A 26,873-nucleotide genomic window follows, 5' to 3' on the forward strand; every position below is an offset into this window, starting at 1 on the left:
TTCAATATATTGGACCACTGGGCTCAATTCAATATTTAACTCATATCTGTATCATTAGTTATTGATTTTGTGATTTACAGCATATCTAAGTCAACTGCAATACCTAGTTCATTTATTCATGTAAAACTTAGCAATGCTCTATAGCAGTGGTTCTTAACCTGTTGGTTAACACCCCTTTGAGGGTCAAACAACCCTTTCACAGGGTCATATATCAGATAGCCTAGCCTGCACATTAGACAGTTACAATTCATAGTAACAATATTAAAATTACAGTTATGAAGTAGCAAAAAACATAATTTTATAGTTGGGGTCACCACAACATGAATTGTATTAAGGGGTGACAGAATTAGGAAGGTTGAAAACCACTGCTCTATAGTGTCTCATTGTTAATTTAGGATTATAGTGAAGATGCTAGCTTCTCACAGGAAAGAAAAAAAAAATTCAGGTAAGGCCTCAAGACCTTAGGGGAAATAAAAACTAAGTCAAGTCTTTCAGGAAAAGGTATCCTGACAACTATGGGCTTAAGAGAGTAAGTAATGCACTGTTCAATCCATCAGCTCAGATACTGGGAGGAAAACAGACATACCCAGTAGCCGGGCGTGGTGGCGCACGCCTTTAATCCCAGCACTCGGGAGGCAGAGGCGGGCGGATCACTGTGAGTTCAAGGCCAGCCTGGTCTACAAAGTGAGTCTAGGACAGCCAAGGGTAACACAGAGAAACCCTGTCTCGAAAATACAAAAAATAAAGTAAAAACATACCTAGCACAATATTCCAAATGAAGCCGTAAATCTCACAATAATAAGCAATAAAACCAGAGAGCAGTGGTTCAGGCCTTTAATCCCAGTACTTGGGAAGTAGAGGCAGGCAGATCTCTGAGTTCGAGGCCAGCCTGGTCTACAGATCAAGTTCCAGGACAACAAGAGCTACACAGAGAAACCCAATCCAAATAAAACAAGCAAAACAGTAAACATGTTGTATCATAGGATTGTCACTGACAGTTATCAATCTGGAATAGGTAAGAATAAGGAACCTAAATCAACACGCCAAAACACAGAATGCCTGCTCCATTGCATGGAAACCACTATCCGCTGATACAGCTTCATGGACTCACATCCTTAGGTGTGTTACCTGTGGTCGCTGCTTGTGCTGTGTCTGGTTTTGGTTCTGAGGTTGTTCCCAGTTTCCCCGGGCTCGGTTAGTGCCCACCGACGTCATCATTTACAGTATATACAAATAACAGTATTTACAAGGAAGAATACTGAAGAGGAAAAAACAGGTGGTTAAACGTAGGTAAAATGTTTCAGATTCTACTTTATCAGTACTTTACCACCAAACTCCTTGTTATTCTCAAAGGAACAAAGGAAATTCGCCTTTTTTTTTTTAACCATTCTTTTCTTTCTATTTGGCCTTTATATATGCTAGGCAAGCTATCTACCACTGAGCTGTATTTTCAACTCAAGATCCACCTTTTCTTAAGGTATATTTTGGGTTTTAGTGTGAGCTGACCCCAAACACACTGTAGCATTGCTGACCTTGAAAACCTAATCATCTTCCTCTACTTCCCCGGTGCTGTAACTACAGGTATGCGCCACTGAAACATTTTTTTTTTTTGTTGCAAAGGGATAAATATGGCTGCTCATCCATTTTTGTTCATGTGCCTCAGTGATAAAATATATGCTTTGCATACATAAGGTCCCAGGCTCGGTCATCAAACCCTATATCCTAAAATGTATAAAAGCATATGTGATGTTTGTTTGAAGACAAGTCTCTCTATGTAACCTTGGCTGGCCTCAAACTTATGGCAATCCTCCTGCCTCTGTCTCTCAAGTGCTGGCCTATGTGACTTTTTATTTAAGGATGTTAGGAACATAATTTGATTCCTATCTTGCAAATAAACAAATCATCAATATTTTTAAAAAATCTTCTAAACATGTGAAAGCATCTGATGTCTTTGACAAAAAGAAAGACAATTAACAAACCCTAAACAATAAATGCCTTCCAGGAGTTGGGCACAGCACATACCTGTAATCCCAGCACTTGGAAAGCTGACCAGAGAGGATCGTAAATTTGAGGCCAGCCTGGGCAACACAGTAAGATCCTGCCACAAAAGATAGACAGACATGAAGGAAGGAAAGAAAGGAGGGAGAAGAGAAGGAAAGGAAGGAGTTGGAAAGGGAGGAAAGGAGAAAGGGGAAGGAGGGAGAGGAGAAAACCTTCTAGATTAGTCTGTAAGTCAAAGAGATTACAATTTAAAATATTGTAGGAGTTGTGGGCTTGGCTTAGTTAAGGACCTAAGTTCTTAACCGTAACAGGGGAGTAGAAGAAAAAAAATGTACCCAGCACACATTAGAAGCAGCCGTGACCTTACCTGCCCTAGACATACATGTGTGTGACTTCTACTAACTGGGAAAAACAAGTTCACAACTAGCCTTTTCTCTCCAGTTTTAGCTTCTCATGACTCTATTAGGGTGTGTGTTAGTCCTAGTGACTACCCAAAATCCATCTCCTAATTAGCAAATGGCAAGGCAAGGTCTTTGCTGCTGCTTCACTTGGTCTCATGCACTCTCAAGTAAGCAGAAGGCCATTTCTCTCCACCACTCACCTTCATACAAAAAGCAAATCCCAAATCTGCCCCCAGTCAAATGCATCTATCACCAAGTTTTATTTGAAAGGGCTTCTAGGAAATGACTTTAAATTTGAGACTGTTTGCAGGATGATTTCACTCTTTAAAGAGAGAACACAAGAGCCTTCCCAAAACTAGACTATAGTTTCTGTCCTTGCTTCCAAATAACTGTTCTACTAAATTCAACTTCTCTTTCTTCATATTGTTTTTTAATGTAATCCCAGCTGCTGCTTTGAATAAACAAAGAAAACATTCTTCATCATCATGAGAGTATTCAAAGTCAGGTTACTTTTCATTGTTTTATTCCTTTCCAAAGACAAAGTTATACTTTCCTGATCTACATTTTTTTTTTCACTTACAAAACATCATACAGGGTAATTCTAGACTGCCCAGCAGTGGATTTTAAGATGAGAAGAGTTCTAAAGAAACATGCAAGGATTAACTAGAGATGTGAACTTCACCTGTTTCTTGGATAACACGGGAGGGGGGGATATATATCAGACTTTGCTGTGGATAACTCCTTCAACAAGTGTCAACAGATTGCACAGGTCTTTGTTTTTTGATGTGGTTATTAAGAACAAAGACTTCTACTTCACTCCTTATCACCAATAAAAGGGTTTTACAAAACACAGCACAATTTTTGACCAGTACTCCTTCCCGCTACAAACATGTACAAAGACCTATAAATTGTATAGTATTAGTTCACTTTCCCAAGTTAGCATTATAGTTATTATAATACTTAATTTACAAAAAACAAGTGTTGTTTAAGTACTGGTGGATCCAAAGCAGCAATAGTGGGGAGTAGGGGGAAAGACTAAAGGAAAATTATGCTTTAAAATCAGATATAAGATAATCAACCCCAACCTACTCCTGTAACTTAAAAATGCTTTATGGTTTTCTATTCCATGTATATCTGTGCTTAAGAATTATACCATAAATGTAAGTTGTAAGACTAGTTATATAAATCACAGCACATCTTACCAAAGTAGATGTAAACATATTACAAGTCATATTGAAAGATACACAATCAGACAAAAAAATTCCTTCCAATCATTTTTGCTTTTAACTTCCATTTCCCTTTGGATATACTCTGAAATGTGTAAGGAAAATTTAACCCCTAATTAGTAACAATGAGCAACAGGTCAAAAGTAAATAATCTGGGCAAACCACTCAAGGGCACAGAATGAGCAGCACTTTAGTAGCAAACAAAGACAAACACCCAGAGTTCTACAGAGGGAGTAAGTGACCTTGTTTGTTAACTTAAGGGAAGTCGGGTGAGAAGGGAGCACTATAGGAAGAAGCCCAGGTTTCAACAAAGAAAGTGCCCTTGACTACATTTTTAAAGCCAGCTACTTAAAAAAATAGCCAGAGAAATTTTACTGAAAAAAATAAACAATAAGTATTTATTGAGTATCTACTACTTGTCCAATACTTCAGGGAATACAAAAGCATTGTAACTTAGTTGCTGCTCTCAGGGAGCTTACAATCTAATTTGAGAAACAAGTCAGACATCCTTAAGCTGGACTGGGATGGGTAAGGCTTACCACCGCTAACAGAAAAACTAACTTCCCTAGACGCTTCCTTGAAAAGACCTGTGTCCCCTTCCCCAAACACCACCAATCCCACGGAAGCCGCCTTCCCAGTCAGAAAGGCTCGGGAGGGGCAGTACATTTTAGCAGCGCCTCCCATTCACCACAGAAACAAGCATGGGGTAAGCTAATCATTAAAGACAATGGTGTAGGACCCAAAACACAGTTTTATCAGCAGATAAACAGCTAAATTTTTTCATCTCTAGTAATGTTGGTTCTCAAACTGACCCACACCCCCTCCCAGCAAGTCACATCAGATATCCCCCAAGGCAGAATATGGGAGGTGGAGACAAAAAAGGATTTCTCCACTGAATGATCGCGGTGAGTCAAAGGCAAAAGAACACTAACAAAATCGCCTTTTACTGTGGTGTTTTTCTTCCCACAACAACCTACACCAGAGGTTGCTAAATTTTAATAATAGTGGAAAACAGTTTCTTGTTCGTGACATCACTTTGCAAAGCAATTTAGGGGCTGTCCACCAGGTGAAGGGTCTCAAGAAATTTAGAATTCCATTCCCATTATGAGAAAAATGAACAAATGACCGGTGATCTAGAGACGTCCCTTAGGCATAACGCAACCCATGGGGGGGGAGGCTCCATGCCCAGCTTCCCAAATATTATAATTGCTTGGGTACCTCAAACTACAGTACAGACAACAGGAAGCAAGGACGGCAGGAGAAAAATCTGTTCCCACGACCAGAGTCGGTAAGAAGGAAGGCAGGGCGATAAGAGGAGCTGACAAAGAGGCTGGAAACGACCAGAGGCCAGAAGCCCACGCGCGGCGGAGAGGAGGCTCACCCCCCTCCGCGCCACAGCCAGAGCCCACGGGGCCACTCGCCTCTCCGCCTCCCACCCGGAACAAATTAATCCTCCGCACTCCAAGCCGAGGGCCACATGGGGGAGTTGGGGGGCCAGCTCCACCCCCATCGCACCCCTCCCGCCCGCCCCCCCCCCAAAAAAACCAGGCCGGATCCGGGATCAGAGAGGCCCACAGAGGGCTGGGGAGGGAGGAGGCCTTCCCCACAGACACCGGCCCCAGCCGAGAACCCTACCTCCTCCGGCTGGGCCCAGGCCTCGCTCGCCCGCGCTCTCTCTCTCTCGCTCTCCCCCTTCAGCCTCTAGCCGCATGCCCCCCCTCCCACCACCACCACCACCACCACCACCTCCGGCTGCCCCAAGCCCCGCCCCGGCCACGCTCCCAAATCGAGGCCCCGGCTCTGGCGCGGCCCACTAGGCCGCGAACCCAACTATAAACAAAACCCCCGGCGGCCAACTACGGGGGTGGGGGGTTGGCGGGGGGGGGGGAGAGGGCTGGACGCCCGGGCTCGCAAACTAGAAGGGAGGGAGGGTGTACAGTGAGGAAACACACGGCGTGGGGGGGGCGCCTACCGCGGGAGGGGAACACAGACGGGACAGAGGAAAAGGAGGGAGGGTAAAAAAAAAAAAAAAAAAAAGGAGGGGGGGGAATCTCGGATTTAAAGGGGCCGCGGACAATACCCGGCCCCGCCGCGTTGCCGCTGCCGCCGCCGCCGCCGCCGCCAACGCCGCTGCGCTCCCAACTTTACCTCAGTCTCCTCCACACTGACACCCCGGGCCGCGCCGCCCCTGTCACGTGATGTGCGATTCCCTCCTCCCCGCCCCCCCCTCCCTCCTTTTCCCTCTCGCGCTCGCTCTCGCGCCTTTCCACTGCCCCCCCTCCTCGTCCTCCTTCCTCCTCCTCCCACTTGCCTTCCTGCGTCCCTCCGCACGTGACGTGAAAGGACCGCGCACGTCAGCGTGCGCGCGCCTCCCCGCCACGAAACACAGCTCCCGAGGCCCTCGCGCCCACCCGGCCCTCGCCCGTACGGTTCCGCCTCCATCACGTGACTCTCCCGGGCGGCCTTTTGCTTCCTCTTACTGGCGAATTTCCGCGTCTCCGCACTCCCAGGTTCCTTTGCGGCGGGAGTCACGTGGCCGGGGGGCTGGGTGGGTGGGTGGAGCAGGAAGGCTCTGTGCTTAACTAGCGCCCCCATCCACCATGTTTTCTGACCGAGTCTAGTTTTTTTTTTTTCCTTCCCTACCCCACCCCCCCCAAATCCAAATAGAAATGGCTAGAGAGCTCCAGGGAACCTAGGCGCCCCTGGCTTCTGCCGAGCCTGGCCTAACGCGCAAGCGTGGCGGGAATATCCTAGCGGGTCTTCGCAGAGAGAGAGAGAAAGAGAGAGGCGATGGCGTCTAGCAGTAACTGGCTGTCCGGAGTGAATGTCGTGCTTGTGATGGCATACGGGAGCCTGGTGAGGAGATTCCCCGACTCCATCCCTGCCGATCCAGCCCAGCCCCTTCACCTGAGCCGTTCCCTGCCTTCAGTCTTCAGCCCCTTAACTTGCTTTGTTCTAGGCTTTCGAATTGTACCCGCAGACGGCCCGAGAACTTTTAAGTCAGAGTTCCCCGCCCCCAGCTGAGAACCCTGCCTCGCCTCCTAGGTTCTAGGGCCCAGGTATCACGCCTCCTTGAGACTAGCCCTAGACCCACCTCTTAGCGACCTGGCTTGGCCCCAAGTTTTATCCCACAGCACCCAGCCCTGAAAATATTGTGAACGTGGTTTTGTTGTTTGTTTGGGTTTTTTTTTTTTTTTACGTAATTCTTATTTCTATATGAGGTTTTGATCTTTTTGGCAGGTATTTGTACTGCTGTTTATTTTTGTGAAGAGACAAATCATGCGCTTTGCAATGAAGTCTAGAAGAGGACCTCATGTCCCTGTGGGACACAATGCCCCCAAGGTAGGTCCTTAGGGCGCAAGATAAACCTGATTCTTTGGCACAAGATTTTCTCTGACTTTAAAAGATGACTGTGTTCGTGTAATTACTTGGATTTTCCCCTTCACAAACTAAGCAGTAACTGCCTGCGGACTTGGCTCACTTGCTCACCCCTGCTGCACAACATGTTCTTTAAGATCTAAACCAATTCAGCTAGAAAATGTTTCTCATATTCATCTTAAACTACCAAGTGTTTCATGTTGCTTAGTTCTAGCATGATGTTGGGGATGGTCACAGAGTAAGAGGACACGCTCAGGCCTGAGGAGCATAGTCCTTGATTTGAGGGTGGTTGGGAAGGGGTTCCCCTTTTCTGAGGAATAAGGGAGGTAGGGTGGGGCTACAACCAGCAGCATGTAAAGTGAATATATTAAGGGGCGGGAAAGGCATATTTGGCTGTAGAAGAAAAAAATGGTTGCCTTTGCAGAATTTTAAAGATTGTCCACTATGCTTGCCTCGAGTTGTATAAGACTCTGGGTTTGATTCCTGACACTACAAAAAAAGGGGAAAGCGTTAATCGCCCTATTCCACCTCTCAAGTCGAGCCTAAGGAAGAAATTACCTAACAAGTTTTTAATTTTGCTCTTGCTCTTTGTTTCGTATTTTGAGACATATTGAACTATTGTAACCCAAGATGGCTTTCTCACCATGTAACCTCAAAGTGGTCCTTCTGCTGGAACCCCACAAGTGCTGAGATTACTAAAATAATGTACCAAATCAGACCACTTTTGTTTGTTTTTTGTTTTTTTGTTTTTTGAGACAGGGTTTCTCTGTGTAGCCTTGGCTGTCCTGGGCTCACTTTGTAGACCAGGCTGGCCTCGAACTCACAGAGATCCACCTGCCTCTGCCTCCCGAGTGCTGGGATTAAAGGCGTGCGCCACCACACCCGGCTCAGACCACATTTTTAAAAAGATAGATAATCAAGGGCCGGGCGTGGTGGCGCTCGCCTTTAGTCCCAGCACTCGGGAGGCAGAGGCAGGCGGATCGCTGTGAGTTCGAGGCCAGCCTGGTCTACAAAGTGAGTCCAGGACAGCCAAGGTTATACAGAGAGACTCTGTCTCAAAAAACCAAAAAAAAAAAAAAAAAAAAGATAGATAATCATGCTGCCGTGGTGGCGACGCTTTTAATCCCAACACTCTGGAAGCAGAGGCAGGTAGATCTCTGAGTTCGAGGCCAGCCTGGTCTACAAAGTGAGTCCAGGACAGCCAAGGGTACACAGAGAAACCCTGTCTAGAAGGGGAGTGGGAGCTGGGGTTTCAAATAGCCATCTTAAACCTAATATAGATAAGCCAGAAGGCTTTTTGTGTGCATGTGTGTTTGTGTGGAAGATATAGTGTGGCATATTCTGTCTTAGTTGCTCTCCACCTTAGTTTTGGAGGCAGGGTCTCCACTAAGCTTGGAGTTGCCAGTTTGTTGGCAGCTGGTGTTTTTCAGACAGGAGTTCCTGTTTCTTCGGAGAGAGCTAATATGTAGGTCAACATGCCACTGAACTGTGCCACAGTTAGGGACACGCCCCTCCACTCCTGGTTGTGAGATGCTGGAGCCTGAACCCAGGAACCTAGTGCACACTAGGCAAGCGCTCTGCCAGCTGGGATAACGCCGCTGTTGTGAGTCAGAGTCTCTGATACCCTGTTGCCGTATCCATCAGGCTTTCACTTTTCAGCCTTGCACTTTTTAGTAAGATAGCAGCTGACTTGACCAATGTCCTTCTCCACATTACCAACATCAAGCTCTACTGATTGAAGTTCATAGCTTTGCACACACTGTCACCTCCCAAAACTGGCCTTCACTTGGCCACCTCCTTCATTCCCTCTCGGTTGGTTTGCGGCTGAGGGTCTCTTGTGGCCCGAGCTATCCTCTGGAACTCACCGGTAACCAGGGTTGCCTGTGACGTACTCATCTCCCTCCCCATGTCTTGAGTGCTGGAGGTACAGACATGTGTCGAAATACCAGACTCCTTAGTTCAGAGCTTAGTTTAAAGTGTTTGCCTCAAGAGAGGAATGCGTTGGTTTTTGTTTTTCGGAGATAGGTCCACTTGCCTCTGCCTCCCGAGTGCTGAGATTAAAGGCATGTGCCACCACATCCTGTATATGTTACTTTTTTTGTTTTGTTTTTCAAGACAGGGTTTCTCTGTGTAGCCTTGCCTGTCCTAGACTCGCTCTGTAGACTAGGCTGGCCTCGAACTCACAGCGATCCCCCTGCCTTGCCTCCCAAGTGCGGGGGTTACAGGCATGCACCACCACGCCCGACTGATATTACATATTGTAATGCCAGCCTCTTTGTATTCTCATGGCACCTTGGGTTCCTCATCACAACATTGCCACAGTTTGTCTACTACCTGGGTTAAGATGAGTTCTTTTTCAATCGATAATAAATTTCAAGATTGCTTTGGTTGGAGGTGTATCTTGGTGATGGCTCACACTAGGTTCTGTACATAGGAGGCAGTCAACAAAATGTTGTTTAGTGAGAAGTGGGTAATAACTAAAGCTAACCCATGGCTCCAATAACTCCTAGGGCGTGGTCTTTCATTAGCCGGTGGAAAGGCTGAAGGAGGGTGCTATGGGCTGCACTGTCGGCCGTGTCCTTTCCCTTGGCCGTAGGAAAGGACATGGGGGCTGGTTTCTAACGTGATGATGGATTAAAGCTTGGCTATTTAGTGCCCTCTAGACTACATAATGTCAAAGTTCCTCACTGCATAGGCAGACAAAATCCAACTTTGGGGGCTTTGTTTTGTTGTTTGGGGGGTTGTTTGTTTTGGATTTCTCTGTGTGTTCCTGGCTGTGCTAGAGCTCACTCTATAGGCCAGGCTGGGTTGGAACGCACAGAGATCTAACTACCTCTGCCTCCTAAGTGCTGGGGTTACAGGCATTTACCACCACTGCCCAGCAAAATCTAAGTTCTGAAAGTGTAAACAAAACTACTTGGAAAAATAGTTGAACATTGAACGTATGTGTAGCTGCCTAATCCTTGGCCCAAGGTCCTATAATAGAAAATTTTATTTTGGGGGGGCTCTGGCATCCCTTAAGATTAGACAGATTAAAAACTGATAATGGTTGCTTCTGGATGTGTGAGGATCAGCACATTAAGTAATTTTTAGTACGTTTTCCCTTTTCATGACAAGGTCTTACTGGGTAGCCCAGGCTAGATTATAACTCTAGCCCAGGCTGACCTTGAACTTGGAGCAGCCCTCCTGCTCTCAATCTTTGTGACACAGCAAGTGAAGTAGTGCTAGAGTAGATTGTAGCTTCTCTTTATTTTGTTTTTTTCCTTCAACTCAGGAAAGCTCTTTTCTAAATAATTCGTCTTTGTTTTATGTGCATCTATGTCTGTGTGAGGGTGTCAGATCCCCTGGAACTGTAACAGACAGTTGTGAGCTGCCATGTGGGTGCTGGGGATTGAAATCAGGGCCTCTTAACCAGTGCTTTTCACTGCTGAGCCCCTCAAGACGTTTTTTCTTTTTTTTTTTCCCCCAAGACAGGGTTTCTCTGTGTACCTTAGCTGTCCTGGACTCACTTTGTGGACCAGGCTGGCCTCGAACTCACAGTGATCCTCCAGCCTCTCAGTGCTGGGATTAAAGGCATGCACCACCACGCCCAGCCCTCAGTAAGCTTTATAACATCTAACCAGGATTCTTCTTTTAGTCCAATTTCAAATCAGAAATGATGCTGGTGTCGGCCTAAAGAAATTCTGGTGCACGCCTTGGATCCCAGCACTCGGGAGGCAGAGGCAGGCAGATCGCTGTGAGTTCGAGGTCAGCCTGGTCTACAAAGTGAGTCCATGACAGCCAAGGCTACACAGAGAAGCCCTGTCTCAAATACCGAGAGAGAGAGAGAGAGAGAGAGAGAGAGAGAGAGAGAGAGAGAGAGAGAGAGAGAGGAAATTCTGGCAAGTTAAAAGATCTGACTTAGGGACTGAGAAGATGGCTCAATGATTAGGCGCTGTTGCTGGCCAACCATGAGGACTAGAGTTCTGATCCATGTTACCTTACAACCCATGTTACAAACCAGGGATCCCCTGTACCCTGTAAACCCAGCTTTGAGGGTTATAGAGACTAAAGGATTGCAGGGTCTTGCTTGCTTGCAGCCTCAGTGAGAAAACCCAAGCCAGATAAAGAGTGCTAGAGGAAGACACCTGATACAGGCATGCACAGCTCCGCAGGTGCAAACACAAGCTGCAGAAGAGAAAAGCCGGGGAGATGGCACACTCCAGTCCCAGTGCTCCTGAGGTAGAAGCAAGTGGTTCTCTCTTGAATTGGAAGTCAGTCTGCTCTACATAGTTTCAGGGAAGTCAGAGCTGCATAGACTGTGCCTCAAAATTCAGAGAGAGAGAGATATTTGGCTTTGAGGTGTATATTAGATAGTCTCAAAGACATTGTTGGTTTTTCTGTTTCACCTTGGTTTACATGCTCTGGGCCCTTTACAGATTGTTGGGAAGCAGAACATACATAGTGATGGTGTGTGCTTTTCTGTGAATGCACAGGACTTGAAAGAGGAGATCGATGTTCGACTGTCCAGGGTGCAGGATATCAAGTATGAACCGCAGCTCCTGGCCGATGATGATACCAGACTGCTGCAGCTGGACACCCAGGGCAATCAAAGTATGTGACAAGGTCTTGGAGGATGTGTCACTGAGAAGTCCCAATGTAATGACAGTTTTAAGAATTATGGGGCCTGGAGAGATGGCTCAGCGTTAGAGAAAAAAACTTTTTTTGTGTTTTTTGTTTGTTTGTTTTTTCGAGACAGGGTCTCTCTGTGTTAGCCTTGGCTGTCCTGTACTCGCTTTGTAGACCAGGCTGGCCTCGAACTCACAGCGATCCGCCTGCTTCTGCCTCCCGAGTGCTGGGATTAAAGGCGTGCGCCACCACGCCCGGCGAGAAAAAAACTTTTAAAAAAAGAATTCTGGAATTTTGGTTTCTTAAAAAACAAAAACAAAACAAATATTATTATAAGAGTATGCTTTGAACTGTCCACAGCTGACTATGATTTGCCTCATTCTACCAAAAGTATGGTTTTTGCCAGCTACAGATATTTTTGGTGATTGTGTGGCATTTGAAATTCTAGGAACTGTTGAGGAGGGGGTATATAAATTCTACAGCCCTGAGAGGTGTGTGTTGTTTAAAAAATAGATTTTAAAAAGTTGGGTGGCAACCTGGTCTACAGAGCAAGTTCCTGGGCGGTTTGTTAGTAGCCATGGTCAAAGAAGAAGCAAAAGAAAAGAAATTAGTCTCAGGGTTCAGTTGACACCTCCCTCGCTCTCCTTCCTGCCTTCCCCCTCTATCCTTGTTTCTTTACCTTGTGTTGGGGTGTGAAACTGGGATGGGGGAGTGAGGACAATAAAGGGTGGGAAAAGAGAGGCCCACAAAGTAAGCAAAACCCAGCTACATTCCACAGTTTAAGAATTCCTCTACTGCCGGTCATGGAGGTGCACGCCTTTAATCCCAGCACTCGGGAGGCAGAGGCAGGTGGATCACTGTGAGTTCGAGGTCAGCCTGGTCTACAAAGTGAGTCCAGGACAGCCAAGGCTACACAGAGAAACCCTGTCTGGAAAAAACAAAAAACAAAACAAAAAGAATTCCTCTACTGAAGCCGGGCGTGGTGGCGCACGCCTTTAATCCCAGCACTCGGGAGGCAGAGGCAGGCAGATGGCTATGAGTTCGAGGCCAGCCTGGTCTACAAAGCGGATCCAGGACAGCCAAGCCTACACAGAGAGACCCTGTCTCGAAAAACTAAAAAAAAAAAAAGAATTTCTCTACTGTTGGAAGTTTCAACACCTGTACCAAACCCCCATAGTCCTCAGTTATTGGATATATGCCAGACACAAGGAAGCAGTTTGTTAACCTATGGTACTCTTGGGGTATTTTGAGAGTAATCACTGAAACTAGTCTTTTCCTCAGCAGGTTGCTACAACTATCTATACAGAATGAAAGCTTTAGATGCGATCCGTGCCTCTGGTAAGTTAGCTGCTAGGGTGCCCTGAAGAGTCTAAAGCTAGGGGCACAGTGAGGAGGATGTTGGGATTTGTCCTTTGACACATTATGGCTAGGAGTTTCCTAGGGTTCTGAAAGTACTATATTGAAAGAAACCGTTGTAAGTATCCAGATGTGGTGGCGCACACCTTTAATCCCACAGCTCGGGAGGCGGAGGCAGGTGGATCTCTGTGGGCTAAGGCCAGCCTGGTTCCAGGGCAGACAGTGTTAGCTACATAGAGAGATACTGTCTTTTAAAAAAAAGAGCTAAATCACCTTGGTTTGCTCTTTTTTTTTCTTTCTTAATCCCCCCACCCCCTGGTTTTTTGAGACAGGGTTTCTCCATAGCCCTGGCTGCCTCACTGTGTAGCTGAGCTGGCCTTGAACTCACAGAGATTATCCTGCCTCTGTGAGTAGAGGATTGTGCTCTCACCTCCTGAAGGTGAATTGCTTTTTTTCTCCCAGGTGAATTACCCTGGTTTGAGTTTTAATTGGAGACAGCGCCTCACGCAGCCGATTCAGAGCTTCTGCTTTTACCTCCCAGTGCTTATTGTGGGCGTTGTGCCGCAACACCGAGTTTATTCCATGTCAAGCCCAGAGCTCCTGGTGTGCTGAATAGACATCAGACAGCTGAACCACATCCCCAGCCTAGTTTATCCTTTCTTTTCGGGGAACTTGTTGGTTTGTTCTGATTTTTAAGACAAAGTCTTCAATTCACAGAGACCCACCCCAGTGTTGGGATTAAAGGAATACACCACCACACTGTCTTTAATTACTATTTTTATGTTGTATATATTGTGTGCCTGCATGGGTTTATATGTACTGTTTGTGTAAAGGAGTCCAACAGAGGCCATCAGAGCCCCTGGAACTGCAGTGAATTCCAGGTGGTTGTAACCCTCTAAACCCAGGTCTGCTGCAAGTGCTGTTACTGCTGAGCTCTCAAACCCCAAGTTTATGTTTTATTTTGGGGGGGACTTTATGTTGGGAAGTTGTAGGCCTTTTTTATTTATTTTTTGTTTTTGCCACAGATTCATGCAGTGAAGCTTAGGCCTTACTCAACATCCTCCTGCCTCAGCCTCCCAGATGTTGGAATTCTAGGCATGTGCTGCTACACTGCACCTCGTGTACGATGTTGTCTTTTAAAGTTCTTCTCCTGAGGCCTTTAGTTTCATGAATTGAGTCATGATAATTGTTTTCCCACAACACAATGTGGGAAATGTAATATCTGGTTTTTCACTAAGTCCAAGAGAGATAGTTACTGGTTTTGTTTTGTTTTGTTTTGTTTTTCACATTCTGTGACTACTTGCATGTCAGTTGAAAAAGTTTATATCAGCCAGGCGTGGTAGCATATGCCTTTAATCCCAGCACTCGGGACGCAGATCGCTCTGAGTTCGAGGCCAGCCTGGTCTACAGAGTGAGTCCAGGACAGCCAAGGCTACACAGAGAAACCCTGTCTCGAAAAACCAAAAAAAAAAAAGAAGAAGAAAGAAAGAAAGTTTATGTCTTAATCTTAAAGCGGAGGTGTTGATGGTATCATACAGAACTTAGAGTTGTGTAGTGACACCCACATAACCGTGTGGCCCTAACTGTATCCATCTGATCTTAATTCTATTAGAATCTGCTTTCAGCTCATTCGTGTCATTAGATATAATCTTTTTATTAATGTATACTAACTTTAAATTTGGGGGGTTTTTTGGTGATAGTTAAAGCTATTTCTAAGTGTGGAGAATTAACTAGGAAAAAACACAGAAGAGATATAATTGTGCTGTTTTCTTCTCAGAGATCCCATTTCATGCTGAAGGCCGGCACCCCTGTTCTTTAATGGGTAAGAATTTCCGCTCTTACTTGCTAGATCTGCGAAACACTAGCACTCCTTTCAAGGGTGTCCGCAAGGCCCTCATTGATGCTCTGCTTGATGGATATGAGACAGCCCGCTATGGGACAGGGGTAAGTTGGAAGGTTAGTTTTCCTGTCAACACGTGGGATGAAGTGCTCCACACAGAGACTGATTTTCCTTTCTGTTTCCGAAGGTCTTTGGCCAGAGTGAGTACTTGCGGTATCAGGAGGCCTTGAGTGAGCTGGCCACTGTGTGAGTATGGTGGGGCATGGCAGAGAAGGCCACGTTAGACATAGAGGTGCAGTCACGAGAAGAGTCGAGGAGAAGGCCTAGGCTAGCAAGACTGCCTCTAAATAAATAAGCAAAATGGTATAAAAGAGCACAGACGTGCTGGGCTGGTGCCGTGAAGCCGGCCAGGGTTAACAGACAGGCATTTTGTTCTCTGAGCTAGTAAGAGACTTCTACTTTGTATGCATATTTTGGTTTTATTTTTGTTTTGGATTTTGGGGGGTTTTTTTGTTTTTGTTTTGGTGTTTGCTTTGGTTTTGTTTTGATCTAACCAACTAAAATTTCAAAATGGTCTGAGCGTGGTGGTGCAGGCCTTTAATCACAGAGTTGAGTAGGCAAAGTTGGGTGGCAGGCAGCCTGTCTACAGAGTAAGTTCCTGGGTGGACAGGGCTACAGAGAGGAACTGTCTTTAATCCCAGCCCTTGGGAAGCAGAGGCAGGTGGATCTCTGTGAGTTTGAGGCCAGCCTGGTCTACAAAGCAAGTCTAAGACAGCCAAGGCTATGTAGAGAAACCCTGTCTCAAAAAACCAAAAAAAAAAAGGCTGGAAGATGGCTCAGGGGTTAAGAACACCAGCTGCTTCTGTAGACAACTGGGATTCAGTCCTTACATCCATGTAGTGTGTGTTTGTTTTTTAATGATTTATTTATTATGTATACAATGTTATACCTGCACATGTCCCTGCCTGCCAGAAGGTGATATCAGATCTCATTATAGATGGTTGTGAGCCACCATGTGGTTGCTAGGAACTGAACTCAGGACCTCTGGAAGCGCAATCAGTGCTCTTAGCCTCTGAGCCATCTCTCCAGCCCTTCCACTTGGTATCTTACAACCATATGTAACTCCGGTTACAATGGGATCTGATGCCCTCTTCTGGGCTCCATAGGAACCAGGCATGTATGTAGTGCACAGACATAACATGCAATCAAAACACCCATACATATAAAAACAAAAAAAAAATTTTTTTAAGGCAAAATATTACAAAATGGTATAGAGGCCACGCCTTTAATCCCAGCACTTGGGAGGCAGAGGCAGGCGGATCTCTATAAATTCGAAGCCAGCCTGGTCTACAGAGTAAGTTCCAGGACAGCCAAGACTATACAGAGAAACCATATCTCAAAAAACAATCAAAAGGGGCGGGGAGAGTGGTATAGCTAGCTAAGGAATAAGAGTTCTCAGCACATAAGGACTCCTGTTCTAGGGCCCGCCTTTTGTGATTTGGTGCAATGAAAGTAAAATTCCAGGGCCTGGAGAGATGGCTCAGCTCTTAGGAGCACTGTATGCCTTTCCAGAGGTCCTGAGTTCAATTATCACAATTATCAGCAACCACATGGTGGCTCACAGCCATCTGTACTGAGGTCTGGTGCCCTCTTCTGGCAAGCAAGTGTGCATGCAGATGGAACACACATACATAAATGAGTACACTTTAAAAAAAAGCCAGGCACAGTGGTGCAAGCCTGTAATCCTAGCACTCAGGGGGGCCGAGGCTAGCCTGATCTACATGCAAAGCAAGTCCTTGACAGCCAAGGCTACATGGAGAAACCCTGTCTTGAAAAAACCAAAAAGAAAGAAAAAGACTTTAATACCACCCTTTTTAAAAAACCATGTAAAGCAATGTAATCCTATCTTTAGGAAAAAACATCAATAGAGCTTTTGAGCATTTGTTTATAGAAGAATCTGGCTGATGAATGTTTTAAAATAGTTTCATTATGCCACTTAGGTTAATCATAAATGAGCATGCATACTGAAAAAGGAAAGCCAGTCTAGAGCTGGTTACCAGGGTGTGAGGATATAACACAGTTGCCAAACATGCACTTTCCTGTGCACATGTGCAGTGCACAGAAACTTGCAGGCACGTACACACAAATAAGAAATGAAAAATCTTGAAAGAAGTTAGGCAGGAAACCTGTTAAAAACTTACTTGAGAGCTGGATATGGTGGCGAACACACTCGGAAGTAGCGGCAGGCGGATCTCTGAGTTCGAGTCCAGCCTTGTCTACAAAGCAAGTCCAGGACAGCCAGGACTATAAGAGAAACCCTGTCTTGTAAAAAACCAAAAAACCAACTCACTTGAGCCAGGTACGCACTTTCACTCCCAGCACTCAGAAGGCAGAGGCAGGTAGATCTCTGTGAGTTCAAGAACAGCCAGGGCCACACAGAGAAACCTTTCTGTGTATTTGCTGTATATTTTGTTAAGAGATTTTGTTGTTTTGTTTTTATTATGGCTTTTTGAGATAAGGTTTTATTTCCTACAATTCAAGATAATTCTCTTTCCTTAACCATCTTGAGTCTTACTGGTATATGCCACCATACCTGGCTCTTACTACTTTTTAAAAAATTCTGGTTTCTAGAAAGGTTTGATGGATAACAATGGAAAAGAATCGGCTCTGAAACCTGATAAATCTGTGTGGCTTTGTGATGTTATTGGAATCTTGGTTTGTTTTTTGTTTGGTTCTTTTTGGGGTGTGTGTGTGTGTGTGTGTGTATGTGTGTGTGTGTGTGTGGTTTTTTTTGTTTGTTTTTTGTTTTGTTTTGGCTGGGGTGGAGGGTGGTGGGGGATGGTTTTGGTTTGGTTTTTCTAGTTAGGGTTTCTCTGCGTAGCCTTGGCTTTGTGTTCTTGAACTCAAAATGATCTGCCTGCCTCTGTCTCTTTTTATTTTTTTTTAAGATTTATTTATTTATTTATTATGTATGTATACAGTGTTCTACCTACATGTACACCTGCATGCCAGAAGAGGGCACCAGATCTCATTATAGGTGGCTGAGAGCCACCATGTGGTTGCTGGGAATTGAACTCAGGACCTTTGGAAGAGCAGCCAATGCTGTTAACTGCTGAGCCATCTCTCCAGCCCTTTTCTTTTTTGTTTGTTTGTTTGTTTGTTTGTTTGTTTTTTATGGTTTTTTGAGATAGGGTTTCCCTGTGTAGCCTTGACTGTCCCAGACTCCCTTTGTAGACCAGGCTGGCCTCAAACTCACAGCGATCCACCTGCCTCTGCCTCCCGAGTGCTGGGATTAAAAGCGTGCGCCCCACAGCCAGCTCTGATTCTTAGTTCTTACCCTGCGAGGTTGATGCTACAGTATTAGAGATATTACGGTATTGGTAGGTGAGCTGTTGGCAAGTCCACAAGTGCTGTGTGTCTTCTAACATGGTGTGTACCCAATAGTTTGATTTTATTTCCGCTCTTTGGCCTGGGAGTGTTAGCAACATGCACATTAGGGTTGTCAGCAGAGTTACAAGCTTCTGTAAGCAGAGCAAAATAAAAGCGAGAACCCAGCATGATGGCCTGATTCCTGTAAGGCCAGCCTCACTTGCACAGTAAGAGCCGTTCTGTCCTTGTTCCCTCCCCACACCCCTAAAAAGAAAGGGTAGCACAGAAATAAGTACTTAGTAAAACCAGCTTTCCTTGATAATCTAGGTTATCAAGTGGTCTTAGTAATGAATTGATTGGGGTTTTGTTGTGGTCTTTTGGGGAATGGGAGGTTTCGTTTTGTGGTGCGTGGGGTTGGGGGAGACTTGCTATATGGACCAGACTGGCCTGGAATTTGTGAGATCCTTCTGCCTCCTGCAGTTACAGGGGTCTGCAGGCATGCCTTGCTTAGTAACTGGTAAGATAGGTGAGAGACAACTGTACCTGCACTTACTGGGGGGATAATCTCTGAGTTGTATTTTGGGTTTTTGTTCTGATGGTCACTTTCCGTCAGTTTTATTTGTGTGTGAGTATGTGCAGAGGTTCTGGCCTAGAGGCAGGGTTGCAGACGCATTGCTGTGGGAGCTCTGCTCTCCTGGGGGAGAGTGCGTGCTCTTAGCCAGAGTCATCTCTCCAGCCCCGTCCCTGCCAGTTCTCATTATGTCCCTGCCTGTTCTGTATTCTGCAGGGTCAAAGCACGGATGGGCAGCTCTCAGAGACAACACCAGTCAGCGGCCAAAGACCTAACCCAGTCGCCTGAAATGTCGCCAACAACCATCCAGGTCACATACCTTCCCTCCAGTCAGAAGAGCAAACGTCCTAAGCACTTTCTCGAACTGAAGAGCTTTAAGGACAACTATAACACACTGGAGAGTACGCTGTGATGGCTACACAGGCGCCAGCCGTGCGCCTTCGGGCTGTCTGGCTCAGTGGGCCCAGACTTGATTGGCCGAAGCTTGTGCTGAGCCCAGAGTTCTTACGGAGCTGTGTCTAAAAGGTCCTTCCCAACCCTTTCTTCTCTTGGCTAAGACCTTGTTCTCTCCCAGTAGCACTTTTTCTGGATTTGAATTCAAATGTCATTGTCAAAGCTTCCTTGGAAATCCTTGCTTGTTTTTGGCTGTAACCCACGTACCCTGTTCAATGCTGTTTGGCCCCAGTGGTGTAAATTGAAGTGAGGTGTCGTCTGTATCTACCCCATTGAAATATTTGAGTTTAGACCATCACAGATTTGATGGGTGGAAAAGTCAGGCAGGACCTCGTGAGGAAAGGGGAGTGGGTGGGTGGAATGTCCTCTGGAATTTGGTGCTCATTCAAACAAGGTGTATAGAGACATGAACATGACTTTCCTGAGGTGGAAGCATCTGTCCCACCTTCACCCAGTACTGTTATGACAAGTAAAAGTGTGTGTTCTGGCACACTGTATAACCTATGCTGAGACGGTGAGACAACATGAAGACGTGGTTTTCTAAATTCAGTGTATTAGTCCTCAGTTTACAAAATTATTTAATAAAATTAACTACTAAAAAAAAAAACATGAGTCATTTCTTTAGAACAACAGACATTTGATGTATGTCCACATTTGCCTCACAGGACAGGGCGTGAAGCTTTGCTGCCAGGAAACGGGTTGACTCTGTCTGGATCTAGACTACAGACAGTCTGAAACCCCAACAGAAGAAATCCTGAAATAAGGGCTGTGTGGCCCATGTTTGTCGCCTGGCCTTGTCACCAATAGGAAGCTGGGCGACCAGGTTCCTTCCGGTCACCAAGGCAACAGGCCCAAGTAACCAGTCAGCTCCCAGGACCAGGTCATTGTTGGATGCCTTAATGTTGCTATGACAGCTGAAACCACGGTGACCCAACTAACAGAAGGGAGAGCTATCAGTGTCCTCAGACCTAGCGTGTCTTAGATATGTCTGTGGAGAAAATTACAAAAGTAGAAGAGGTATGCAGAATTGGAAGGAGGGTTGGAGGTTGGCAGAGAGTTTTCCCTTGATGTTTCCCAGGTGGTTTCACCCAAGGTACAGGATTCTTGGAAAGGGGCCTTGGAAGCGTGCAGGAGACTGAGCAAAACCGAGAGACTCCTGCTGGAACAGAGTGACTGTTCACATACGTCTCCTCTGGCCCCTGTATTTTCTCTTCAGTCTGAGAAGTGTAGGACTTTTTCGCAGTTCCCCTGAGAAACTTGACTGCTTCGTTCCTCAGAAGTGGATCTGGTGGTAAGATTCTAGTAATCCAGGGCATCAACAGAACTCCTCTCTCTTGCAGAATTTGCAAAGAGCCACGTCGCTTAAGAAGATGGTCAACAGGTAAATCTCTGTTTCCATCTCCTCCCATCAGAGTGTCTTCTCCAATCTGCTGTCCTTGGGGGACTCCTCAAGAGGGAGAGCTTTGTGCACAGAAACACTCCACTAGCAGCTGTGCCTCCAACCCGAAACTTCTTTAAAGGAAGTGGTGGCCGAAGCAGGGCTGGAAGCTCATGCCTGCAATCTGTGATGAGCATGAGTCTGAGGCCGGCCTAGGCTACCTTTAGTTGATACACTCTAAAAAAACCCCATAGGGAGACCGAGCGTGATGGCATGATGCTTCTGGTCTCAACACTAGAGGGCAGAGGCAGGTGGGTCTCTTGAGTGTGAGCCCTGACTAGTCCACGTAATTCCAGGGAATAGGGCGTACATAATGAGACACTTACGGGAGGGTGGCAGGGTGCGGACAGACAGATTGCTGATAGACTGCTTGCCTAACATACACAGAGCTTTGGTTTTATTTCCCAGCATTCAGGAGAAAAAGACAGGAGCATCCGAGGTCCAGGGTTAGCTATATAGTGAGTTGGAGGCCAGCTTTTGTCACATGAAACTGTCTTTTTTAAAAGGGGACGTGTAGCTGGGCATGGTGGCGCACGTCTCAAAAAGGGTGGGTGGGGAGGCTGCCAGTGATGGCGCACACCTTTAATCCCAGCACTTGGGAGGCAGAGACAGGCGATTGCTGTGAGTTCGAGGCCAGCCTGGTCTACAAAGTGAGTCCAGGACAGCCAAGGCTACACAGAGAAACCCTGTCGAAAAAAAAAACAAAGAAGGGGGGAATGTGTGTGCTGGTGAGATGGTTCAGAAAACACTAGCTGCTCTTCTGAAGGTCTTGAGTTCAATTCCCAGCAACCATGTGGTGCCTCACAACCATCTATAAAGGGATCTGTTGCCCTCTTCTGGCATGTAGGTGTACGTGCAGACAGTACTCCTACATTTTAAAAGTAGATTAAAAAATAAAAAGTTGCTGGGCAGTGATGGTGCATGCCTTTAAACCCAGCACTCAGGAGTCAGAGGTGGGCAGGTCTCTGAGTTTGAGGCCAGCCTGGTCTACAAAGTGAGTTCCAGAACAGCTAGGGCCACACACACAAACCCTGTCTCAAAAACACACACACACAGTGTTTGAGACTCAGACATAGATGGCACAACTTTGAGTTTCCTTTTTTGTTTTGTAACAGCCAACAGCTCTGCCTCTACTCATGGTATTGGTTCAGTAACACTGAGCTTACACACTAGACTCTGACCCTGGTCTAGCTACTCTTCCAAGAGGTCACAAAGCAAATCACGTTGGTAAGGGCTTGTCTCTGCTACTAACTCATTTCATTCCCTGAACCTGGGGCAGGTGGCAGAATTCACATACTAACTGTCAGTGGCAGATGACATTGAGCCAACGGAGAGACCTATACGCGGCCCTAAGGATGCAGGACGCTATGCAACAGGAGTTAGCACTGTCCAACAAACAGCTGCTGCTGGTGAGTCCTAGGAAGGCAGCCCAGAGTCCCTCCACTTCCTGCGCTTTGTTCCTACCAGCTGGGATATCAACCCATATCATATGCCTCTCGGGTTTTTTCATGATTTTATCAGAACATTACTTTAACATCAATGTCACAGCTCACCAGGCCGTGGTGGCACACACCTTTAATCCCAGCACTCAGGAGGCAGAGGCAGGTGGATCCCTGTGAGTTGGAGGCCAGCCTGGTTTACAAAGTGAATCCAGGATAACCAGGGCTGCACACAGAAACCCTGTCTCAAAAAGCAAAACAACTGTCAAAGCTTTTCAGTAAGTGATTATTTTTAAATGTTCCATTGTTTGCATATGGCAGTCCTGGTTTAGTTTTTAGGTTTAATGAAGCTTTGTGTTCTTGTGTTCTTTGGGTTTGGCTTGGTTTGAAACAGGGTCTCACTAGAGCTCCATTTTTCTCTACCTCTTGCATGCTGGAAATAAAATGAACCAGCGAACACAGCCAAGGGTTTTATTTCATGCATTTTAAAAAATAATTTGTTTATTTTTATGTGCATTGGTGTTTGTTTGTTTTGTTTTGTTTTTGAGACAGGGTTTCTCTGTGTAGCCTTGGCAAGACCTTGTCTTAAAAATAAATACATAGGCAGGCATGGTGCACATGCCTCTGGAAGTAGAGGCAGGCAGATCGCTGTGAGTTCAAGACCAGCCTGGTCTACAAAGCGAGTCCAGGGCAGCCAAGGCTACACAGAGAAATCCTGTTTTGAAAAACAAACAAAACTCCTACCCAGGTCTATCCAATGGACAGGACATTCTCCACACTTGAGTGGAGAGCAGGGACTGATTTTCACACAAACTCTGGTGCCCATATTTGACCATGTCCCCTTGATGGGGAGGCCTGGTGCTACTCAGAAGAAGGATAAGAGGCTATCAACAAGAGACTTGATACCCTATGAACATATACAGGGGGAGGAGGTCTCCCTCAGTCACAGTCATAGGGGAGGGGAATAGGGTGAAAGCGGGAAGAAACAAGGGATGGGATAACAATTGAGATGTAATATGAATAAATTAATTTTAAAAGTATGAAAAACAAACAAGGTCTTGTTCTGCTTCCCAGGATGGCCTGGGACTTACTAGACATCCTGTCTCCGCTTCCTATGTGCTGGAATTATAAGCATGCCCCACCACCTAGCAGCAGGGGACAGATTTCCAATCCCTGTGCGTCATATAGTCCTTGGTCTTCCTTTTTTTTTTTTTTTTTAATTATTTTATGAGCATTGGTCAGATTCCCCCATGTGGATGCTGGGAACTGAACTGGGATCCTCTGGATGGGAAGTTAGTACTGTTAACTGCTGAGCCATCTCTCCAGGCCCAAGTCCTTGGTCTTTCTATCCAGTGACACCCTAAACTGCCTCTTCTCCCCCAGGTGACAATTGTGATGTCACCTTTTAGTATCTTGAGTACCTAGCTGATTTTCTAGTTCATGGTGGTTTCTCAGCAAAATGATCCTTCACCCAGGGAGGGGAAATCAGATAGGCTTCCTCCCCTCCTGATTGACTTTCTCTTCTACAACTTCCCTTTGTGTCCCAGCTAAGTCCAGGCCCAAGAGAAGAGACCACAGGGAGGGGAAGGCAACCAGAGACTGAGGAGGAATGTCAGAGAGCCGACAGCACACGTTTACTGCCTTCTCTTCCAGGTCCGGCAAGCTGCCTTACACGAGCTGTTTGAAAAGGAACATCAACAGTATCAGCTGGAGCTCAATCAGATGGGCAAAGCTTTTTATGAGGAAAGACTCTGACAGCCACCAAAACACCACTCTCTTGTCATCTCATCGCGCCTGCCAACAGAGCCTCTGCTACCCAAAACGTACCCAGACCTGGGACTTAAAACTGTCCCTTTTTCACTATCATGTCAACTCAAATGTTGCTTCTGGAAACAAGAGTGACTCCTTGTGGCCATCGTGGGGTATGCACCGTTGTAAGGGGAGAGGGTGTACAACATGGGGTTTAACAAATAAACAAAAAGGTTCAGACTTGGGCCATGTGCTTTATTGTTTGTTTGTTTGTTTTGGGGTTTTCGAGACAGGGTTTCTCTGTGTAGCCTTGGTTGTCCTGGACTTGCTTTGTAGACCAGGCTGGCCTCGAACTCACAGCGATCCGCCTGCCTCTGCCTCCCGAGTGCTGGGATTAAAGGCGTGTGCCACCACGCCCAGCTGCAATGGGTTTTTTTGTTTGTTTGTTTGTTTGTTTTTGGTTGGGCCATGCGCTTTATTCTCAGCCCTGAGTCTTGGTTTGCTCTTGGCTGCTATAATTTAACTTCCCAGGTTGTGGGCACCGCCTCAGATCTCAGTTTCCCTGACCTTTTCTAAACCAGTGGGCAAATAGCTTTGCCGTGGCTGTTAATCTACAGGCACTGTGGTACTTGAGTGGGAATCCTCGTATTGTGAAACCACAGATCAGCCTGAACTTCTACTCCTCCCACTCCACAAAACAGGATCCCAACTAATCCCTCCAGGCACCGCTGCGCCATGTAGAAGGTGCTAAGCATCAGTGGTGGGTCTGAGAGGCTGGAAAAGCATGTCCTTTCTCAAGATACTTGACACTGAAAATCCTGGAGGGTATTAACTGAGCATATGCACCTGTAGGCCACAAGGAAGCAAATGACACTCAGAGAGACCCCTGCTGTGAGAACATGTCCTCTGGGGTAATTTTTAATACTTTTTAAACTGCCAGCTCTCGACCGGTGCCACGGGGTCTCTGCCTACCGCCGGCTTCCTGTGCCTGTGTCTCCACGGCACGGCTCACACCCGCATCCTTTGTCCTTGAAGTCTGTTTCACTTTGTCTCATTAAGACCTATTCGGGGGCTCTCGCAGATCCTGCTTGAGGTTTAATAAAGACATGGAGACGTCTATATTGTTTAAAGCTGTTGGCCTTTTGCTGGGACGGTCTCTCAGAAAGCTACTAACCGAACCAGACTTCTCCAGCACTGTCTCCCCAGGTGGTTCTCACTGCCTACCTCACACTGCATTCCTCTCCTGCATCAGTCAGCATCTACCTGTGTCGCTGCCTGCCCGGAAGTTTCACCTCTGCTTCCTGCTGTGAGTTTGAGGCCAGCCTGGTCTACAAAGTGAGTCCAGGACAGCCAAGGCTACACGGAGAAACCCTCTCTCAAAAAACAAGGCAAAACAATCAAACTGCCATGTGAGTTCAAGGCCAGCCTGGTCTATGAAGCCAGGACAGCCATAGCTATGCAGAGAAACCAAATCAAAATTGCCATGATGGGGGCTGGAGGGATGGCTCAGAGGTTAAGAGCACTGGCTGCTCTTCCAAAGGTCCTGAGTTCAATTCCCAGCAACCACATAGTGGCTCACAACCATCTATAATGAGACCTGGTGCCCTCTTCTGGCCTGCAGGCACACAAGGGGCCAGAATGCTGTATAAATAATAAATAAATAAATAAATATTTTTAAAAATTGCCACCACGCCCGGCCCCCTTGTCATTAGTGACTAGCCATGGACACTTAGATCAAATGAAACAAAGCTCACGGCCTGGTGGGGAAAGCAGGTCTTGAACAGCAACTACGGGTGTGACCTACGGGTTTTGTAGGAGATGAAGCCACAAACACTACCCGGATTTGACAACAAACAAGACTGACTGATTCTCCTTGCTTCTGTCTGTTCCTGGCCTGTGTTTATCTGCGCTATGCCATCTTCACCTCCTTTTGTTTTGTTTTTTCAAGCCAGGGTTTCTCTGTGTAGCCCTGGCTGTCCTCTGTGTAGCCCTGGCTGTCCTGGAACTTGCTTCGTACTCCAGGCTGGCCTCGAACTCACAGAGATCCGCCTGCCTCTGCCTCCCAAGTGCTGGGATTAAAGGCGCGCGCCACTGCCACTACCACCAGGCCCCATCGTCACCTCTTTAACCTTCCTTCTGATTGGTCTCCCAGGCCACTCATCCGTTCCCTGGCAGTGTGGCCTAGAGTCAAGACAATGATGGACACAACTGGCTTTCAGTCTTGGCCCTGCCATGCAGGTTGGCCTGGTGCACGTTCAATATTCTGACGGGGGGGGGGGGGGGGGAGGCACAGTGCTGGGGAGAGGACACAGTGATTAAGAGCAGAGAACTCAGAACCAGTTCCCAGCACCCATATGGCAGCTCACAATCATCTATAACTCCAGTTCCAGAGGATCCAGCATTCGTTTCTGGCCCCGGCAGGTACCAGGCATGCTCCTGGTACACACACATACAGACACAACACCCATGCATGGAAATATATATATTTTAGGTTTTTCAAGACAGGGCACATAAAATATATTTTTAAAGCGATTTTAAGTCTGAGTTGTGGCTGCTTATTTATAAAATGGAAGCAATCCCTACCTTACCAGGTTACTCTGGAAATTAAATAATGCACCTGGAAGAAATCAGACATGCTATGAAATGTAAACAGGAAGCTATAACGCTGACCCCCCACCTCAGGGTGCTTTCTTCTCTTTTCTCCGCTCCCACTAGACTTTACAGCCCACCTCTTCGATTGATTTCTCTCTTCCTCTGTTCATTTTGCACTCACTAGACGCCCCATCCCCTCTGCCTAGATCTCTGACCTTGGCCTGTTGCCTCAGGGCTTGTCAATGCCAAGCCGGCTCCATTATTGGCAGGATGGCCCACTATAGCACCGTCTTCCCTGACCTTCCCTGTCAATTCTGTGTGTTCTCATCACGTCGCTCAATTGTCCGCCTCGAGCCCCTGCTGCTGTAGCTGATGCTATACCCTGGTCTCCCCGCTCAGAAAGGCTTCGGCCTATCTGAAGTAGCTTCATAGAAACCACTTCCAGAGATCGG

At 46.4% G+C, this 26,873-nt stretch overlaps 3 protein-coding genes across 36 annotated transcripts in view; 2 read left to right on the top strand and 1 right to left on the bottom strand.

Moving 5' to 3' along the window:
• The window catches only part of UBAP2L (ubiquitin associated protein 2 like), a 59,020-nt gene extending 52,399 nt beyond the window's left edge, over positions 1-6,621 (bottom strand). For 12 of the 32 annotated variants that reach the window (XM_084769898.1, XM_084769894.1, XM_084769897.1 and 9 more), the window contains exons 1-2: positions 5,709-5,827; positions 1,129-1,258 (exon numbers count right to left, since the gene is read on the bottom strand). In XM_084769898.1, coding sequence (XP_084626024.1) covers positions 1,129-1,218 — 90 coding nt within the window. In that variant the 5' untranslated portion in view covers positions 1,219-1,258; positions 5,709-5,827. Of the gene's footprint in view, positions 1-1,128; positions 1,259-2,022; positions 4,774-5,263; positions 5,319-5,708; positions 5,900-5,939; positions 6,036-6,535 lie in introns of those variants that run through there. The other 20 variants (XM_084769911.1, XM_084769905.1, XM_084769904.1 and 17 more) reach the window with 12 other exon arrangements.
• Positions 6,174-19,748, top strand: LOC311590692 (protein C1orf43 homolog). Of its 3 annotated transcripts, none has more exons than XM_084769947.1 (7): positions 6,174-6,484; positions 6,869-6,970; positions 11,482-11,599; positions 12,896-12,952; positions 14,748-14,914; positions 14,998-15,056; positions 18,967-19,748. In XM_084769947.1, the coding sequence occupies exons 1-7, from the start codon at positions 6,419-6,421 to the stop codon at positions 19,160-19,162; spliced, it is 765 nt and encodes a 254-aa protein (XP_084626073.1). In that variant the 5' UTR covers positions 6,174-6,418; the 3' UTR covers positions 19,163-19,748. The 3 variants fall into 3 exon arrangements, with proteins under 3 accessions (XP_084626073.1, XP_084626075.1, XP_084626074.1); XM_084769948.1 differs by having other exon boundaries at positions 6,175-6,484; positions 12,899-12,952; XM_084769949.1 differs by lacking the exon at positions 12,896-12,952.
• A 323-nt stretch (positions 19,749-20,071) lies between these two features.
• CFAP141 (cilia and flagella associated protein 141) lies at positions 20,072-24,074 on the top strand. Its single transcript, XM_084769950.1, has 4 exons — positions 20,072-20,220; positions 20,544-20,584; positions 21,921-22,050; positions 23,734-24,074. The coding sequence occupies exons 1-4, from the start codon at positions 20,188-20,190 to the stop codon at positions 23,833-23,835; spliced, it is 306 nt and encodes a 101-aa protein (XP_084626076.1). The 5' UTR covers positions 20,072-20,187; the 3' UTR covers positions 23,836-24,074.
• The last annotated feature ends 2,799 nt before the right edge of the window (positions 24,075-26,873 follow it).

This window comes from Acomys minous, assembly GCF_964271855.1.
Source record: "Acomys minous genome assembly, chromosome: 19".
Classification (NCBI taxonomy): domain Eukaryota; kingdom Metazoa; phylum Chordata; class Mammalia; order Rodentia; family Muridae; genus Acomys; species Acomys minous.